The sequence below is a fragment of the Scyliorhinus torazame genome, chromosome 14 (assembly GCF_047496885.1).
Source record: "Scyliorhinus torazame isolate Kashiwa2021f chromosome 14, sScyTor2.1, whole genome shotgun sequence".
NCBI classification, from domain to species: domain Eukaryota; kingdom Metazoa; phylum Chordata; class Chondrichthyes; order Carcharhiniformes; family Scyliorhinidae; genus Scyliorhinus; species Scyliorhinus torazame.
This window is the reverse complement of record NC_092720.1, coordinates 194,469,820-194,488,854: the sequence shown is the minus strand read 5'-3', so window position 1 is coordinate 194,488,854 and position 19,035 is coordinate 194,469,820. Positions and strand designations below refer to the sequence as shown.

Below are 19,035 nucleotides of genomic sequence, written 5' to 3'. Positions count from 1 at the left end.
TTGTCATCCAAGGCTCCTTCACCTCACCATTCCTTCCTCGTGTCAGTGGGACATTGTTATCCGGCACTCGCAGCAAGTGCACCTTAAACAACCCCCACATTACTGTTTTGCATTTCCCCAAGGACGATCGTTCTCACTTCATGCTCCTCACCTCCTGACTTGTAGCAGCATAATTTCCCCTCCCCCAAGTAAATAAATTCCCATAATGATATCCCCATCCATGACAACGGTGAAAGTCAAGGAGTTGTGGTCACTGTCACTCCACCGAGACATCTGATACCTGGCGTGGTTTGTTGCCGCGCACCAAGTCCAATATGTCCTCCACTCTCGTCAGCCTATCTACATATTGTGTCAGGAAGCCTTCCTGAACAATCTGAAAAAATCTGCGCCATGCAAACCATTTGCAGTAAGGAGGTTCAAGTCAATATCAGGGAAGTTGAAGTCACCCATGACAAGAACTCTGCTCCTTCCGCACCTTTCCAAGAAATGCCGTCCAATCTGTACCTCTACCTCTCTGCTGCTATTGGGGGGGGGGGGGGGGTGGGCCGGGGGGGGGGGCGGGTCGATAGAAAGCACCCAATAAAGTGACTGCTCCTTTCCTGTTTCTGATTTCCACCCATACTCCTTTTCTGTAGCTGTGATGCATTCCATAATTAACAGTGACACGTCCCCTCCTCTTTTGCCTCCCTCCGTATTCTTCTGAAAACATCTAAACTCCGGAACATCTGACAACCATTCCTGCCCCATGTGAAGTACATGTCTTCGTAATAGTCACAGCATCGCAGTTCCAAGTATTCATCCATGCTCTAAGTTCATCCCACTATTCCTGACATTCCTTGCATTGAAACAGACACACTTTGACCCATTCCACTGAGTGAAACTTCCCCTAATTAACTGTCTATCCTTCCTCACAGACTCGCTGCATACTGCTTCTATCTGTTCAACAGCCGCCGTATCCTCTCATCCATAGCTCTGTTTCCCGTCCCCTTGCCAAATTAGTTTAAACCCTCCGGAAGAGCTCTTGCAAATTCCCCACCCAGGATACTGGTGCCCCTCCAGTTTAGGTGCAATCCGTCCTTCCTATGCAGGTCCCACCTTCCCCAGAAGATACTTTAATGATCCACATATCTGTAGCCTTGAAACCTGCACCAGCCCTGTAGCCACGTGTTCAGCTGCACACGCTCTCTGTTACTTGCTTCACTTGCACGTGGCACCGGTAGCAATCCTGAAATCACTACTCTGCTTGTCCTGCGCTTTTGCTTCCAAACTAACTCCCAAAAATCACCTTTAGGTCCTCATCCCTTTTCTTTGCGATGTCGTGTGTGCCTATGTTCACCTCGACCTCTGGTTGCTCCCCCTGCCCCTTGAGAATCCGGTATACTCGACCTGAGACATCCCTGGCCCTGGAGGCAACATACCTTCCTGGACTCTCGTTCGCGACCGCAGAATCTCCTATCCATTCCCATAACCGGTGAGTCTCCTATCACTATTTATTTTCTCTTCTCCCCCTTCCCTCTGAGCCGCAGAGCCAGGCTCAGTGCTAGAGACCAGGCCGCAAGGACATTCTCCCGGTAGGTCATCCCCCCCACCTCCCACGGCATCCAAAACGGTACACTTGTTTTGAAGGAGAACGGCCACGAGGGATCCCTGCACGGTCTGCCCGTTCCTTTTCCTGCCCCAGATTGAAACACAGCTACTCTTGTCCTACACCTTGCGTGTGACTACCTCCCTGTAACTTCTCTCTATCATCTGCTCTGCATCCCGAATGATCCGAAGTTCATCCAGCTCCTGCACCAGTTCCCGAACGCGGTCTCTGAGGAGCTGGATTTGGGTGCACTTCCCGCAGGTGTCGTCAGTGGTGGCACCGGTGATGCCCCTAACCACAACCATCCTACAGGAAGAGCATTCAACTGCCGTACCCTCCATCTCCTCTGATCTGAACTCCCAAAGAGATTTAAAGGCAAAAAGAAGAAAAGATTAAACAACCCTTCGCCCCTTAAAATATATAGATATACTGCTACTACTTTCCCACGTGAACCCTCTAAACCTGCTGATTCTGCGAAATGGTACAAAGATAGATTGTTGCCCACCCAAAAACAAAACAAACACAAATAATAAAAATAGAAAATAAAAAGAAAACAACAGCAAACAACTCTTACGTTACAGAATGTAGCTGCCCTGTTAACCAACTGGAACTCCGCCCTCTGCCTCTACTCCCAGTCAGCTGCACTCACTGCAAACTCCCGGCTCCCTTCACGGTCTTTGATGAAATGTAGAAACTAAAATGAAAGGAGCACCTTGCTCCGTCCTCTGCTAACTCCCTCAGTCATCAAACTCTCACTTTAACACTCTAATACACACACATTCAGCACTCAAATGCAAACAAAGACAGCACTGTAACTTTTGTCAGCACTTTTGGGCAGCACAGTAGCATACGTGGCTAGCACTGTGGCTTCACAGCGTCAGTCTCCCAGGTTCGATTCCCCGCTGGGTCACTGCCTGAGTAGAGTCTGCAAGTTCTCCCCATGTCTACGTGGGTTTCCGCTGGGTGCTCCGGTTTCCTCCCACAGTCCAAAGACGTGCAGGTTAGGTGGATTGGCCAGGATAAATTGTCCATAGAGGCCCCCAAAAAAGGAGGAGTTATTGTGTGATGTGGATAAGGTGGAAGTGAGGGCTTAAGTGCGTTGGTGCAGACTCGCTGGACTGAATGGCCTCGGTCTGAATTGTATGTTCTATTTAAGCTGGCTCACCTTTATACTGCCTGAATCGAGCCTCTGAAAACTGTGTTGATCCAATAAACTAATTAACAAGCTGCAGCTGCAAGTAGCTGCAAATAGAACATCTGTTTAAAGCTGATTGAAAACTCACTTTCTTCTAACCCAAATAACAACTTTTAAGTTAATTTACGAAAATAAAAGAAAGACTAGACTTTGGACAAAAATATACCCTTAATATCTCTCAGTTACCAAACTCTCACTTTAACACTCTAATGCACACAAGTTCAGCACTTTCATGACAGTTTAAACTTCCTCAGTTAGCCATTGATATTGAACAGATCTGGCAGAAACGTTCTTCATCAGTGGATTGTTTCCTTGTTGGGACTTATGATATCACATTAAATGTCCGATACTTAATTTTCAACAGATTCCATTTGACATATCTCTGCAGTCATCATGAGCCAACTATGTCTTCACGTATTTTTGAACGTTTCAGGCACTAGTTAAAGGGCTCAGTTCTCAAGTTCAGATTTTCTGCAAAGCTGTGTCACATTGTGATCCCTCTGGCAGGTATTATACATTATTGAATGTACCCTGACTCATTACACATAACCAGATCCTGAATCAACTTCCGGCCGAAATCCAAAGGCGCACTGTTCCAATAAGATGTTAAGGTGTCTCAAAAATTATTGTTGCACTCATTATCAGGTTAGGCTTTGCCCAGGTCCATCGTCAAATTAAAGTGATGTTGAATGTCGCACTTCAATATTGTAGTAAATCGCTTTCAAACCCATATTATCTGTTGATATGTGGGCGACTGTTACTGTTGAGGGGACGTCAAAAACGTCGGCCATTAAGCCTTTTTTCCCGTTATCTCGGATTCCCTTCAAAACTTTTTCTCCATAAATATTATCTGAAGCAAGGTAATTTCTTACTCTTGTACTCACCTCACCCTTTACTCACAGTGCTTTATGTTGTCCAATTACATTCCCAATGTTTATTCGAAATATCAGATAACCTTGAATAATACGGTCGCCGTGCAAATGCGCATCTCTAAATGCCATGTTACTAACATTCATGCATTTATATTTGTGCAGTTTTTTCACACAATTTAGAACCAATGCGGAGTGCGGGATATGGACAATTTTGGCGAACAACACATTTCTCGTTATCAGTATATGACATGACAATTAAATATTTGGCTCCGTGAGCTGGTGCATGCAAAGGTCTGACATAAATATGAATGATGTTTCAACATAGGGAGAGGAACCGTGGATCGGAGAGAGCTCTGCGTAGGGAGGAAATAATCCATGTAGGTTGAGTTTGAAATTATTAAGATGAAAAAGTGTTCCTTATCAAGGTATCAAAGAGTGGAAAATTTTAATTTCAAGAACTACGAAACACAGACTCAGTATGATTGTTTCCTTCCTCCAAACAATCCAGTAAAACATATAATTCGCAGTTTCCCACAATGGAACATTAATCCTATATTTTCACCATATGTAGTTCCAATGTTTATTGATTGAGAACTTTTTACTGTAAATGGACATCTATGTTTCTGACATTATTGCAATACATTCGTTCAACTTCGACCAAAATCTGAGTAAATATATAACAGGCAAGTGAATTTGGCAAATTTCAATATTCCCTGGTTTGCTCACCACTTAGTTTATGTGAAGCAACTCAGTAGCACCTTTCCCCAGAAATGTTATTAGATCTTGCGAAACAATATGCTTGCATAGAGCTGACAATGTAATGTTCTTCCAGATCATGTTTTAAACAATATTTCCTTCAGAGTAACTGTGAGTGCTTGGCGGCAATGTCAAAATGGTTCCAATCACAGCATTTAATTTGAATGAACGGCATGGCTTATCGAGGGAAACGCGATGCATTTTGATTGCCACCCATCTTATTTATGACATTTTGATGAACTCAACATCAAGTCTCGCCATCCTGGTTGAAGTGAGAATCAATCTCTTTAATCTGTTAATGTCAACATTTTGACAATTCCTCGAGTCATGTTTGGAATGTGATTGAACATTTGGCAATTTATCGTACCAATGTACTGCTTTGCATATCGTGAAATATTTATTGAAAAAAAGGTAGGAGCAGAATAGTATATTCTTACACTCTGGATGCTATTTTTCCCGAATCTTTGTTGATATGGTTTAATAAAGCTTGTAAAAACGATATCATCTATGACAAAGTATATTTGTAAGTTCACAGGGTTATTGCAAAATTCGCAATGAACCAGTGTCAGTTGGAGCACATAGAAACAGTTTGGTTTCTGATATAATTGTCCCAATGCCGATCGTCCAACAGCAGGAGTTCACGCAGCAAAAATCAAAAAAATGTAAACGTGCGTGGAAAATATTTGGAGGTAGCCTGGTAGAGATGTTGAACTTCGAAATGTGTTGGGAAGAGTAAATCAGAGATGCAAATAATCCTTTCTGTCTCGTTCAAATGGGAGTCACAAGCATAGGTAATGGGTACGAAATCTATTAAGGTTTCATCACAATGTTTTCTCATTACATTCAGTCCTTTCGTTTCATTGTCGCATTGCTGATCGTGAATAGTGACTTTAAAAAAATATTTCTGGAACACATATTCTCAAATATGTTTCTGTAAATTAGTTTGCGCTAGCAATATCATTTAAATGGCTATAGGATATTGTCTTCGCCAGCTCTTCCCCTTCATCATTTTGCAATGGTTTTGAATTGTTCTTGTGGCTGTATTTCAACGTTATCTCTACCACGCCACAGGATTTTGTTTCAGACTTAATGTGGCCATTCAAACATCATTGAATTTCATATTCTAAACGATCATCTGGCACCCAAAGTACCTTGAAAAAATACAAGTTACAAAATAGACAAGCACTTTTACAAAACCTCGTCCAGTCCATCGTCTCCATATCTGGGAATTGGTTCTGCATCTCTTGCGAATGCACAGTTCTTTGCTCAAATAAGAAATACTTTTTTTAGAAACAAACAAAAATAAAGGTAATGGTTAAACGATCAGTGTACGGTTTATTTTATATTGCCCTTTCCCAAAACACATTGGATTTTTTTTTCAGAACTAAAGCAAGCCAATGAAGCTTTGATTGGTGCAGGTAAAACAATGAAATGTTGGACTGAATTTATTATTTACTTATTAACTTAAAGTACGCAATTGTTTTCCAATGACGGGACAATTTTCCGTACCGAATTCACCGACCCTCACATTTCTAGGGCTGTGAGGCTGCGGCCCAAGCAGATTCGTGAAAATGTGCAAACTCCACATGGTCAGCAAAAACCGGTGCCCGGATCGAACTCGCATCCTCAGCGCCTTGAGTCAGCAGTGCCATCAACTGCGGTATTTAATTTATTAAATTGTTTTGGAAATCAACGCAATACATGGGAGGTATATTTCCTTCAAACTCATTCATGCCCACGGAATTTAATATTCGGGTTCTTGGGCCAAACTGACTTAGTTTCTGTGGAAACAGTAATGTTCACCAAGTTGCGGCAATTCAATCGGTAATCCTAGCTGAACAAATAATATTAGCGATTAGTTTAGCCAATGGTTATCAGCAGCTTTCCAATATATTGAATGACCAATTGTTTTTCCAAAATAATTTTTCTCTGTGTTGCTTGAAACATTGATTATCAGTACTAGATTTGTGCGCAGTATCATTCGTTAACAATCACAACATCAATATTTAAATCCAGAGACAGAACTAAAGAAGAAGGAGTCAGGTAAAGTGTGTTGTCTCGGGTTCTGATCTTCATAATTCATTTTCCGTCAAGTTGCAGTGTGTAATTTCTTAACTACAATATACAATGATTGAATTCTCGAAAAGAAAATATGAAATTATAAGCTTCATGAATCTATTCTTTTTGACAATTATTCAACAATTATCTTCAGATTTATTTGCCCATATTAAAGTAATTGGTGAGTAACCATGGCAAAAATGCAGGTCAGAACAGAAGACAATTATTTATGTTGGCTGGTACACTAAATCTACGTTAAGTGATGTTGACCTGGAATTGATTTAAATAACGAACAAGTTACGAAAATCTCATGATGAACAGAAGTACCAAGCAAACGGTTTCATCTATGATATCGGACATTGACATCCGACCATATTAGTCGCTAATTAGTACATATCTTTATCTGAAACAACGTACGAAAAATAAACCAATGTCTTATAAATATGAATTTCAGGTACATTAAAGAATAGACCTTCTTACTGTCATGTACAAAATTCAAGGGCTTTTTTTGAAAATTCCACTTCGCACGATTCACAGACAAATAAATCCGTGTAATTTTATTTCTCTTCCATGATATGTTACAAGTAAAGTCGAATAATCCAATGAAGGACGCCTGGACTATCACGGGCGATGTCCGCATTGGCATACACAAATTTTCCATTCGTGGTTGAAGGTCGAATTTTTGCACGTTTATTCCCGGATATGCTCAATTCTGACACGTTGATGCTGACAGGAATTGTAGTTTAGTAATTTATACGGTCTCTAACGGTTTCGGCGTGGCAATCAGGGGCGGATTGCGAGTTCCAAACCAAATTGCCTGCGACTTCTTTCTCGAATGCCTGTCATGTTTGTGCTTCCTGACTCAGATAGAATGAGAGTCAGCGACCAAAGCACGTCTGCAATTCCAGCTGTGAGGTATAAACGGAACACAAACTGTTTTCACGGGGAGAGCTGCCATGATTCAGGGCGTTTAAATATCGCGGTTGTTTGGGCTTCAGGTTTGCGACAGGCAGCGCACCCCCGCAAGCGTGTTTCACAGTGGCGTGGGGTGGTTGGGGCGCGGGGTGGGGAGGGGGGGGGGGTGGTGAGGGGGGCGCTGGATCCTTCTGACAATTCTATGATTCTATGAAGCAGCGGAAGAAATAGAATCCCGCCGCCAGAGAATGTCACGCGGCCTAAAAACAATCAAATAACAAAGAGAACAAACAGCAAAATAAAGTACAGCACCGTACCAGGCCATTCGTTCCTGCAAGCCCGTGCTGACCATGCTACCCGTCTAAACTAAAACCTTCTACACTTCCTGGGTCTGTAACCCTCTGTTCCCATCCTATTCATGTATTTGTCAAGATGCCCCTTAAATGTCACCATCATCCCTGCTTCTACCACCTCGTCCGACAGCGAGTTCCAGGCACCCATTACCCTCTGTGTAAAAAACTTGCCTCGTACATCTCCACTAAACCTTGCCCCTCGCACCTTAAACCTATGCCCCCTAGTAATTGACCCCTCTATCCTTGGCAAAAGCCTCTGACTAAAAGAGATCATCTGGCTGACCGCAGAATCCCGAAGAAACCGAGAAGGTTAGTGTCTGACCTTCGTGAATTGGCCTTGAGTTTATGGAGTCGCACATCGGAAGAGGGTTGGGGCGCGATTGGAAAATCATAGAGGATTTCTGGAATGGAGTTGCTTGGTGCTGGTGATTCGGACATAGGCTGAGCGACAATTAAAATACCTATGGAGGGAGGGACGGTTAAAAATACGAAAGCTTTTCGGAAAACGGCCGTTTCACTCGTTTGGGGGCGGGATTCTCTGATCCTGAGACTAATTGTTGACGCCGGCGTAAATGGCGTCGCGCTTACCCAGGAGCAGCAATTCTGGCCGAAGCGACCCACTCCGCTCCCGCTGCTGATCCCCGGACAAAAAGGATTCCCAGCCCAAGAGGCCGACACGCCGATCGATAGAGCACGTTCGTGGGCCGGGCCACAGTGGAGGTGCCCCGCCAGATCCTAGCCCTCTAGGATGTGCCCCGTTCTCTCCCCAGCAGCCACCCCCCCCCCCCCTCAGATGCATCCACGCCGAGGTCCCGCCGGGTAAGAGTAGGTGTTGATGGCGTTGGCGGGTTCAGGCATTTTTAACGTGGCTGCTGGGCCCAAGCCGGTCCGAGATTCGCCAGGGACGGCGCGGCCATGCCGGCGCCAATCGCGCTGATTCTCCATTCCTCGGAGTATCGGTGGACCGGCATCGGGGCGTGGTGCGATTTGCACCAGTCCTGGCGATTCTCCAGCCCGGCCAGGGGTGAGAGAATCCCGCCCCGGAATTTGGGACTTGCACGGCGGTGGGAGCGGTGTGTGGAACATGGGCTGGAGTTTTGGACATCTGGATGAGGTTGGGTTTCAGATATCGCCGGAACATCTGCAGTGCGGAGGGCTCAGGCGTCAGTTCGTTCATGGAGGAGGATTCAAAACATTTGTGTTGGATAGTTAGACTTTGGGAGCTGTGGGGGTCTTATTTTGACGGATTCGGATAAAGGGGAGTCTTTCGGCAGTTTGCAGTTCACATTAAATCATCTTTGACCCATACGTGCATTGTGTGCAGGACAAGTGGCAGATTTGGGGCTTTGGACATCGGACAAGGGAGGGGGGCGCCAGGCTGAAGGTAGGACACCTGCACTGTGGGCGGCTCGTCCACCGAGACGTGGGGAATTAGATATTGAGCGCAGGCTATTCCAGCATCGAAGGACTGCTACGTTGGAGGTCATGGGTGTGAGTAGCCGTTGGTTGGGTGGGAAATGTAATGGGAGGCTTGCTTTGGGTTGGGGAGAGGAACAGGCTCATTTTGCTATCGGCTCTTGCTGCTATGTTTCTCCTCAAAACAAAGGAAATTTCAGCCAGCGAATGAACGAACGAAGTATGGTGTATAGTGTACGATTTCTATTTGAATGTCGTATCCAACGGTGCACCCTGCCAATGAACGGTAGAAGATCAGGAAACCAAATGTAGGCACCAAGGCACGTTCTGAGATGTGCCATCAATTTGCCGAAAAAGTGTCCCTCGAGGTACATCTTAAGTTGGTATGAAAGGCGTTACCTCATGGAGCAATAATGCTGCATTATGTTTTGCACAAGACATCGATATTTCCAATAGATTCAGCGAGGAGCACCCGTTTCCCAAGCTCCAAATGCTGAAAGGCACAAGGGAGAGTGATGTATAATTTTGGGTCCTTTAATGTATTAAACCCAAACCTCTGGCAGAATCAGCGTCGGAAGAATCCGCAGTGGGGTGCAGGAAAATATATCTCAGCCCTTGACAAGGTTGAAGTTTGAACATCAGTACTGCACCTGTGCGCACGAGGGATTCCTGACGCCTGCACATCACAACCATCTGAATGTTCAAATTTAAACACTTTCTCTTACAGAAACGAACCTGTATGAAAAAGATAAGCGTAAGACATTTCAGATGAGGTTATTTCATGAATGGTTTCTTTCGCAAAACCTAACGTCCACGGCAACACTAATGATCAGGTTTTTTTCTTTAAAAACTAATGATCGAGTTCAGATGGACAAACTTCCAGTCTTGCCATAATTATTAACTCTAAATTTCCAGTGCATTCCACTTCTTATCCTTTTGCGTGCTTGGTCGGCGCAGGTTCATGTCCTTGATTCAGCCAAACCATCACACAAACCTACCTGACCATCGCAACCGGGGAACACCCCCTACCCTTCCCACGACAGACACATTTAAACACAAGTAATCTCTCTTTTATGTCATCTGACGCAAGTCTTTATTGTTTCAACTATGCCCAAAAGCAATATTTGCCTTTGTTTGTAGCACAAAATTACGAAGAGCAGACAGCATGCTAATTTTCAAGCCATCCCAATTCCTCCAGTTGACGTCAAAATTAACAGAATCGCTGGACAAGTCAATCTGGAAGACAGTGACGAGGTCTGAACCATCATGCAGGAATGCAGCATTTCCCGATTGATACTTACACGGCAGAGCTCAATTTCATTCCTCTGCCAGTTTGTGCTTACATTGACCAACAACATGTGCAATTATACAAATTCGTAATGATAATTAGTAGTCGTAGCCCTCCAAGCGGTTTGATGTTAAAATTGCAATTGCTTTTTTGTGCCTGAAGTCACGATTTCCATGACCTGCAAGATATTTACAGTTGCTTATGAGCGTCGTGTTCTGCCAGCTCCTCGCGCTGTGGCTTGGTTCTATTTGTTACTAAATGCTTCTTCCGTTCCTGAACATTGGATCCAACAATTACGAGTCGTTTATATAAGTATCATTACGCCTCATCTCAGTCAGCTGCCAGAAATACTATCAGGCCTGTCAATAACAGCTCGACTGGCCTTAACTGTTTATCTGGCAATGAATGTATTTGTATAAATTCGATTTTTCTATCTTTATTGTTACATGGGTTCAGACATGTTACTCTGCAAAATCATTCACGTTGAATATCTAATCATCATTTGATCAGGGCGCTTTGACTTCAAGGTTACTCTTTCCTTTCGAAAGTTCGCCAATCTCTGTTTCATAAGTAATTACCATGGAAAGACAACGCAGCTTATTTGCAAGTCGGCGTACAACATTAACAATAACAGAAAACAATAGCATGAACTTTACAAAACCAGAGATATGAGTAAAGTTGCGGCTACTTAAAACATACTTCTATTCCATTTCAGAAATAGAAATTTTGAAAAGTCGTCTTGATGAAAAGGGTTAGCAGAATTTTAAATGAACCAATGTTCTATGCGTTCAAGTTGCATTCAATTGTTTGCTGGCGAGAACTTTCAATGTATTACTTCATAGATTTGTTGATGGAAATTTGAGACTAAAAGTTATAACTTCTAATCTCGAGAAAATATTTGATGTTTCGGTGTTTGTGAAAGAAACATATGTCAAAACTACTGTTGAAATGCATTTCGGATATTCTATTGATAATTGTATCGGGCAATTATTTTTCTGCACAATATTCTTCGAATTTCGTGTCATCTACAAATGTCTGAGTTTATACCAATTGATTCGATCAAGCTGCGATATAGTTTGACACTTACATTGCTCATGCTATTTTTATCTTTTCAGATAAATGCGAGGTGGAACAAACCTTGGGTAATCATGAACAATTGTCAGTGCTTTACACTTTGTATCGGAATGAAAAACACAATTTTTGGGGGCCGGCGGCACATCGAAAAAAAATTATTATTATATGCCGCGGCAGGAAAGGTATGGCCGCCATGTGTTGGCACGACTGGGGACATGATCACTGATATTCAAACCATTGACGCAATTCAATTCATCCATCTGCATCAGTCACTGGTGAAGCACAGTAAGCAGGAGTATCAAATGTACAAAATCCACCGAGATATTCTCCCATCAGTTTCAATGGACTGCCAATAAACCTGTTTCTGTTGCACTATGAACATAGTTCAGAGGCAGGGCACATTCGTTCCTTCTAGGAACCTTTAGGTTCAGAAAATATAACTAGAGTCGTACGCCTCCTGTAGAGCAAGCTTTCCATTTCCCGTCCAAAAGAAATCGGCGATTTATTGAAGTTTTATCTGCCTTCTTCATAGCCCTGGTACCTCTGACCATAGTTCAGTATTTTCAAATGTTCTATTCAAGAACCGCTGGGCAGCACGGTAGCACAAGTGGATAGCACTGTGGCTTCACAGCGCCACGGTCGTAGGGTCGATTCCCTGCTGGCTCACTGTCTGTGCGGAGTCTGCACGTTCTCCCCGTATCTGCGTGAGTTTCCTCTGGGCGCTCTGGTTTCCTCACACATTCCAAGGAACATGCAGGTTAGGTGGATTGGCCATTGCTAAATTGCCTTTAGTGACCAAAAAGGTTAGGAGAGGTTATTGGGTTGCGGGGATAGGGTGGAAGTGAGGGCTTAAGTGATCGGTGCAGTCGCGATGGGCCGAATGGCCTCCTTCTGCACTGTATGTTCAATCTATATTCTATGCTATGCAGCAGAAGCTGATCCACCATATCTACTGACACCTATCCTGTTTCTTAAAGTTCTTAATCGTGAAACAAAACATTATTCACTCGTGCACATTATGTTATTCAATAGCTACGTTGTACTTCAGAAATAATTTTGCTTGTTTCTACCTCCATCCAATTCTGCAGCAAGTCCTTGTTGAGTCAGAGAAATATAAATTGTTCTCGATTAAACAATTTATTTTGGTAAACAAAACAAATCTCAATGTAGATCACGTTTCATTGAATCACGACAGTGCAGAAGCAGGTTTTGAGGCCAATCGTGTCCATACCGAACATTGAAAAGAACAGCCTACCTGAGTACAATTTCCATCAAATCTCCGTAATCCCAGAAGCCCAACAAGTCTTTATCCAAAATGGACAATTTACCCTATCCAATCAACGTAACTTGCGCATATTCACTCTTTTTTGTATATACTTATCTGCATGCGTGAGCGACACAACTGCCTGCAATGCAAATCATATTATCTTGATATTACAAATGTGGTAAAAATTTCCCCAGGCTCTATAACTATTCCACACGTAAAGTTGTGTGCCACGATAAAGTCTTTTGTGTTGTTCGTCTTTGAAAATTAAACATATATATTTTATGAGTATTTTATATTTTAGTGCATTTTCTGGTGTCGACGCAGAATGCAGCCACGAATACATAATAATACCTTCAGTGATAATTTCGACAGAAAATTCCACATACCAAAATAAAACACCAAAGGCGGGAAATGCTACTGATCCCGCGCCCTAATCTCCCCACTGTTCTAGGTCTCACCACCAATGAGAAGGAATACCTTCACTGCCAGACTCTGCCAAGTCCACACCGAATTGTACATTTTTCTTCAGCGCAAAATCATTTTCCGAAACCCAGTGCATATTGTCACAAATATCTCTAACCTGGTGTGGTGGCTTTTCTTCTTTACACACTTAAACGAATCGATCTCTGTCTTATAGCGGAAATGCTCAAGATTACAGACACACGTAAAACATGTGTACAAACATGTTACATGGTTATGTAGAAATATTTAATTTTACCAACTGGAAGATTATTATGACTGAAAATGACACGAAAATATTCAAAGGCCTTTTTTTCAGTTACTGTCTTGAAAATATTTATTGAGCTACAATATATGATCGAATATCCGTATTTTGCAATAAGCAAATCGTGATTCAAAACAAAGCTGTTTCCGGCGCCGCGGTCTGGGTTATGTCCTTAAGCTTGAGCTTAATTGTTTCCAGTTGAGAAACGTGTACATTAGTAAGTCATTGCCTGTAATACATTGGAAAGTTTCATAACAAATCCAATTTTAGGCCCGGTTAACAAGTTTAATCTTGAACCCAACATCACATTGCGTTATGTTGTCAAAAATGTATTATCTTCAGACCCGGACACCTATTTTATCTGTGACCCGTAGTCCTCATTTTCTTTCCTCGTTTTAAAAGAAATAAAGCAACTGAAAGAAAGTCTCGAGGATAAAGGTGAGACTGAGGATCGAAAGTATATTGCTGTACCAAAGACCTAACGCAGGGCCTCGCCAATAGTAAACTTAATTTTTCAGCGAACTCACGGATGCACCGACGAAGTATTGCTTCCTTTATTACGTGTGGTTATTTTCGATTTTTGTAGAGGTTCCCATGGCGGAAACGTGGCATAATCAAAACATAAATAAATTAGAAATGCATGACATACATCATAGGTTACCAGCTGGAACCAGAATGCGACTTATTTAATAGGGATCAACGAGAGAAAGCTACAGAGCAAAGAACGACACCAAATACGTGCAGCAACAGTCAGCTGGACAACAATAAGTGCATTAAAAATACGAATTGAATTAAGTCGTTCGCCCACTCAATCCTGATCCTCCCTTGAATACGTTCAGAGCATGTATACGCATGAACTTACCATCAACCCCCCATTTCACTCAACCCCAGGATAGTTCAATCTTTTTCAATTAAAAATATGCAGAACGCAGCCACGATTACATCATAATATCTCCATTAATAATTTCGATAGAAAATTCCAAACACTAAAATGAAACACCAAAGGAGGGAAATGCTACTGTTCTCGCGCCTTAATCTCCCCACAGTTCTGGGTCTTACCAGCAATAAGAAGGAACACGTTCACTGCCAGACTCTCCCAAGTCGACACTGAATCGTATATTTTGCTTTGTCGAAAAAGCATTTTCCGAAACCCAGTGCATAATTTCACAAATAGCTCGAACCTGCCTCGTAAGATATGAGTTCATACTAAATAATAACCGCTTAAATCTGCGTTGCATTGCTTCAATTCGGAGCATTTCGCTTCTTACCTATGTTGACCAATATTGTGCAGAGTGCCGACCAATACGCGCTGTATGTATGGAGCAGCACTTTGCTTTTTATCTTTATCGACGACACCCGCTTTTTAAAAATTTAGCTACCCAATTCATTTTTTTCCAATAAAAGGACAATTTATCATGGCCAATCCATCGAGCCTGCACATCTTTGGGTTGTGAGGGCGAAACCCACGTAAACACGGGGGGAATGTGCAAACTCCACACGGACAGTGACCCAGGGCCGGGATTCCAACTTGGTCCTCAGCTTTGGACGCCCAGTGCTCACCACTTTCAAGGCATGCCAATAGTTTGTTTAGTGTTCAAATTTCTTTTTGTATCTGCACACTAATTTTTCGTGACTCATGAACATGAAAACAGAGTTATTTTTGATTTTATCTCTCTGCAGTCATTGCAAATAAATAACATTTTATAGGGCAGCACGGTAGCACACGTGGCTAGCACTGTTGCTTCACAGCGCCAGGGTTGCAGGTTCGAATACCCCGCTGGGGCACTGTCTTTGCAGACTCTGCGTGTTCTCCCCGTATCTGCGTGGGTTTCCTCCGGGTGCTCCAGTTTCCTCCCACAATCCAAAGACGTCCAGGCTAGGTGGATTGGTCATGTTAAATTGCCCTTGGTGTCCAAAAAGGTTAGGAGGGCTGATTGAGTTCCGGGGATAGGGTGGGAGTGGGTGCTTAAGTGGGTTAGTGCTGACCCGATGGGCTGAATGGCCTCCTTGTGCATTGTACGTTCTATGATTCTATGTTCTATTTATTTATTTATTTCTGGATAAATGGGCAGTCTCACATTTACACAACATATAATCTACCTGCCATAATTTTGTCTACTCGGCTAATCTATCGCAGTGTCTGCAGACTCTGTATCCTCATCATAACTTGTATTTGTACATTTTTAACGTACGTTTTAATATTTCTTTCTACATTGCTCCCATTCTCAAATGTATCTATTGTTATTACATTTACAGTGATTATTTATTGGCTTATGAATGTTTTGCAATGATATGGCCAACGAGTATCTGTCCAGTCTTATGCGGCTTTCATTTTCCTTTAATGGCAGTTGAACCTTCTTTGTTTAGCCATTGATATTGAATACGCCCAATGGTAGCTTTCTTCATCAGTGGATTATATTATTGATGGGACTTATAAATTCTCCATAAATGTCCGACATAACATTTGAACCAGATCCGTTTAATGTATCACTGTGGTCACCAGAAACAGCTCTGTCTTCACATATTTTAAAAAATATTAGACACTTATTAAAGACCCACATTTCTCTATTTCCCACCAAACTGTATCATGTTGTTATCCGTCGGGAAAGTAAGACCCTTTATGATAATGTATTTAATTTACCATACCTACTACACATAATCAGGTCCAATATCCCAGGTCACCTTGAATCACGTCTCTATTAATACCATCTCGGACTCATTATTCCAATGGAGTGTTAATGTGTCTAAAAACAATATTTGCACTCATTATCAAGTTAGAACTTATCAATGTGCTTTGTCAAATTAATGTGAAGTTCATTGTTGCATATGATAATAGCATATTATGTATTGATGTGTGGTCGACATTGCTGTGCTGTTACAGTTATGGGAACATTAAATGCGTCGACCATTGAGCTGTTTCCTTCGTTATTTCGCTCTTCACACAAAGCTATTCGTCATAAATATGATCCGAACCAAGATAATTTTTTAATGTTGTACTAACCTCACCCTTTACTTCCGGAGCTTTGCAACATCGATTTATTTTCCGTGTGTTTATCCGAAAATTCAGACTGACTTGAATAATAAGGTCACCTTACAACCGCATCTCTGTTAATGCCATATTACCAAACTCACGCATTTATATTTGTGCTGTTATTTCACCCAATTTATAACAAATGCTTAATGCAGAATCGGGACGTTTTCAGAGAAGAACATATTTGTGATTAATCAGTATATTACCTGATAAGTAAATATTTGGTCACTTGTGATGGCAGAGGCAAGGGTCTGGCTTAAATGCGAATGGTGAATTTACATGAGTGGAGGAAACGTCGATCAGAGGGATATGAACTTTACGTAGGAAGAACATAATCCACATAGGCAGACCTTGATATTATTGAGATGAAAATGTTTTCGTTATCAAGTCCTAAATGGACAGTGGATAATTTTAATTGAAATAACTGCGGAATAAAATCTGAACTTGCTTGTTTCCTTTCTCCAAACATTGCAATAAAAAATAGAATTCTTTGTTTAACACAGTGGATCATTCATCCTTTATTTCTACCGGATGTTGTTCTAATGTTCATTTTATTAGAACTTTTTATTTAAATTGTCATTCATGTTTCTGATATTACTTTAATTTATTCCTTCAACGTAGACCAAAATCTGCGTAAAAAAACAACAGGCGAGTGACTTTGACAGCTTTCAATATTCCCGCGTTTCTTCACAACTTAGTTTACGTGATGCAAAGCAGTACCACTTTTCTCAGAAATAGTGTGAGAGCTTGCGAAACATTATCTATACATGCAGATAGCCAGCTTTAATGTTGTTCTAGGTGAGTTTTAAAAAAATCAGTAAAACCATGAATGCTTGGCAGCAACGTCAAAATGGTCCCGATCGCGTCAGTTAATTTGATTTAATGATCGATTGGGTCATAAGGCGGAATAATATGCATATTTACAATTTATAGAGGGATATGGCACAAGGAAGTGCTGAGTGTTTTGGCCAAGGTTGTTATCATGTCTGATACAGGCTTGGAGGGCCGAAAGGCCTGTTCCTGTGCTGTTTTGACCTTTGATCCAGTCCAACAGCAAGTCTCTCCATCCTGATTGAAGTCTGAATTAATCTCTCTGATCTATTAACATCAGCACGTTGTCAATTCGTCGTGCCATTATTAGAATGCGCATGAAATTTGTCGAGTTATCATACCAATGTACTTGTTTTGATATGGTGGAATATTTATTGAGAAAATGTAGGAGCATAGCATTGATTTTTACGATCTGGATGCTTTTGTGCCAGAATTTTTGTTGACTATGTGATAACAATATAATCTATGGGAAGCATCAAATATAATTTCACACGATTATTGGAGAATTCTCAATGAACCAGTGTCATTGGGATACGTAGACACACTTCCGTCTCTGATATAATGGCCCAACCCCGATAATAGAACAACAGGAGTTTACAGTAAGAAGTCTTAGAACACTAGGTTAAAGTCCAACAGGTTTGTTTAAAACACTAGATTTCGGAGCACTGCTCCTTCCTCGGGTGAATTGGAGTTTAATAGGAGTTAAAACAGCAGAAATTTAAAGACTCAACTCGTACGGACAAAATATTTGGAGCTGATCTGGTAGAGACCTTAAACTTCGAAAGTAGTTCCGAAGGCGCACCAATAGCCTCTTTAGGTCAAGAAAACAAGAAAGTATTTTCAATTACGGCCGAATAAATTATGTCTGTTCTGCAAAAGTTATGTGATTCCAAAACATAATATATTCCAGCTGCAGCCATGATGGTGACTTCCGTTATGAAATATTTACACTTTTGAAATTTGACCTTGTTTGAGAGACTAGTAGTCAATGTGCCAACCATCTTGAAGTTCATGGCTACTTTACTTTTAATTCTTTCGCCACCATCACATGATTTGCGATGAGAGAAAATGGCGAGACACAAGTTAATTCAAAACTTTGTTGCACAGCTGTATTCCATTTCGTATAACTACTCTTGTGCAGGTTCATGATGAATCCTCCCCGTGGTATGTATAGACAGCCAGTTCTTAGGAACAATTACATTCTCATTAAGACAACTATCTTTGGAGGTTTCCTCCAATTAAAACTCCAGCACTTTGCGCATTTTCTTTAAAGCACAAAATACAAGAGAAAATTGACTGTAGCTAACATAATGGCAATAAAAGATTTCCCACAGCATAAAAATGATAAGAAACAATCAACTGTAAGATTTCTGTAACTTATAATTGCTTCCTCCTTGATTGAAATCACATATGATCTAAGATGGTCGTAAGGCCACTTCTTGTCACCTCGTCGCCCCCTCCCGCTATCCCACCATTCAACAGACATGCACACATTGTACCTCGCATGTGTCATGACATCCTTATAGACTAAAATATTGTATATTTCAGCATTGAACGTATTTCAGCAGCTCGCAGAAACTATTTTGTGTGGCACAGATTTCCAAAGGCGAAAGCACACTCTTTTATATGGACCATCCCGTTTACAAAACTGTGCCCCACCTCTCATTATA

General features: G+C 41.7%; 1 protein-coding gene across 1 annotated transcript in view; it reads left to right on the top strand.

Annotated features, from left to right (window-relative positions):
* The window catches only part of LOC140390318 (uncharacterized), a 408,192-nt gene that overhangs the window by 294,477 nt on the left and 94,680 nt on the right, over window positions 1–19,035 (top strand). The window contains exons 67-74 of the mRNA XM_072475373.1: window positions 5,791–5,826; window positions 6,425–6,451; window positions 6,621–6,647; window positions 9,878–9,904; window positions 11,154–11,189; window positions 11,554–11,580; window positions 13,906–13,941; window positions 17,156–17,182. Coding sequence (XP_072331474.1) covers window positions 5,791–5,826; window positions 6,425–6,451; window positions 6,621–6,647; window positions 9,878–9,904; window positions 11,154–11,189; window positions 11,554–11,580; window positions 13,906–13,941; window positions 17,156–17,182 — 243 coding nt within the window. The remainder of the gene's footprint in view (window positions 1–5,790; window positions 5,827–6,424; window positions 6,452–6,620; window positions 6,648–9,877; window positions 9,905–11,153; window positions 11,190–11,553; window positions 11,581–13,905; window positions 13,942–17,155; window positions 17,183–19,035) is intronic.